Here is a 1,335-nt window from a genome sequence, read left to right on the forward strand (position 1 = left end):
CCTGCGGGGACACTGGCCGTTGGCTCGCCGGGACTCAGTTCACACGGCTCATGTGAGGCATGCCCGACCGTCCTGCCTCAGCTCGATGCGGTGGCCTCTCCAGGATCCTCCCCGGGCGTCACCCAGCTGCTGAATGAGGACATAAGATCGCGACCTGGAACAAGAGAGCCTTGTCAGAGACTTTCGTCGATGTCTAAGGACCGCGACATAACCGGCATTTAGAAGAGGAGAGCAAAATGGAAGACAGCGGGTACATGAAATCTGCCAGCAGTCCTATTTATTCGTAATACAATGAAGAAACAAAAATGTATTATTCACAAACATTGCTGAAAAACTACCTCATATGGTTTTGCAAAATTTAGAGCATGAAAAATAAATCAATTTAAATTGAGATACAAATCGTTTTGTGTCTCTTGAGATTTGATAATACACTAAAAGCCTTGCTACACACATCACACGTGAATGGCTTGTCACCAGTGTGTGTCCTCACGTGCTTGACAAGACTGCCTTTCAAAGTAAAACGCATTTTACATACGTCACACTTAAAAGGCTTTTCACCAGTGTGTGTCCTCATGTGATCGACAAGATTGCCTTTCTGGGTAAAACGCATTTTACATACGTCACAATTGAAAGGCTTTTCACCGGTGTGTTTTCTCACGTGAGCGGCAAGATTGCCTTTCAGAGTGAAACGCATTGGGCAGAGGTCACAGCCAAATGGTTTTTCACCAGTGTGGAACATTTTGTGCGTCTTTAGTGAACTCGCCCATGCAAAACTCTTTTCGCAAACTTCGCATTTAAAGGCCCCTCCGGTGCGCCTGCGCGAGTTCGCCTGCAGAGCGCCACTGGTACTGCTTTTACTTCCGCTGCCGGTGTTCTTCCGGCCGAGCTGCTTCTCCCGCAGCACCCGCGAGGCCTTCTGGTCGTCCTGCTGTTTGTTCTGCACCGGCTGAGTGACGCGGGTTCCATCCCGGACGGCACGAAGAACGGCCGCACCACCCGCCACTTCTTTATCTTCGTCGCGCTGCTCGGGCTGCACCTCGTCATCCCCAGGGCCGCTCCTCGCCGCGTCCTCCGCGGGGCACTGCTCGTCCTGCAGCGAGAAGCACGCCGACACCACCAGCCCCAGCTGATCAGCCTCTTGTTTGAGCTCGTCCAGCTCGGGGCCCTCGTCGACGGACACCTCTCCAGGATCCTCCTCGACGGACGCTCCGCTGGAGGAGCTGCGCTCGCCGCCTGTAGAAAGAGCACCGCGTCAGACACCGCCGCTGTCGTCATCAGAGGTCCGCCCCATCCCCAGGACCACCAGCATGCGCGTGCAACGTCGGAGTCACTCCT

General features: G+C 54.1%; 1 protein-coding gene across 1 annotated transcript; it reads right to left on the bottom strand.

Moving 5' to 3' along the window:
• Positions 1-251: 251 nt before the first annotated feature.
• Positions 252-1,249, bottom strand: LOC113208099 (zinc finger protein 22-like; the record flags this gene model as incomplete). The annotated part of the gene is made up of 1 exon (XM_052276399.1): positions 252-1,249. A coding segment is annotated over one exon (867 nt), but the record flags the coding sequence as incomplete, so codon positions are not given.
• Positions 1,250-1,335: the final 86 nt, after the last annotated feature.

The sequence above is a fragment of the Frankliniella occidentalis genome, unplaced genomic scaffold (genome assembly GCF_000697945.3).
Source record: "Frankliniella occidentalis isolate FOCC.00 unplaced genomic scaffold, Focc_3.1 Scaffold2817, whole genome shotgun sequence".
Taxonomy (NCBI): domain Eukaryota; kingdom Metazoa; phylum Arthropoda; class Insecta; order Thysanoptera; family Thripidae; genus Frankliniella; species Frankliniella occidentalis.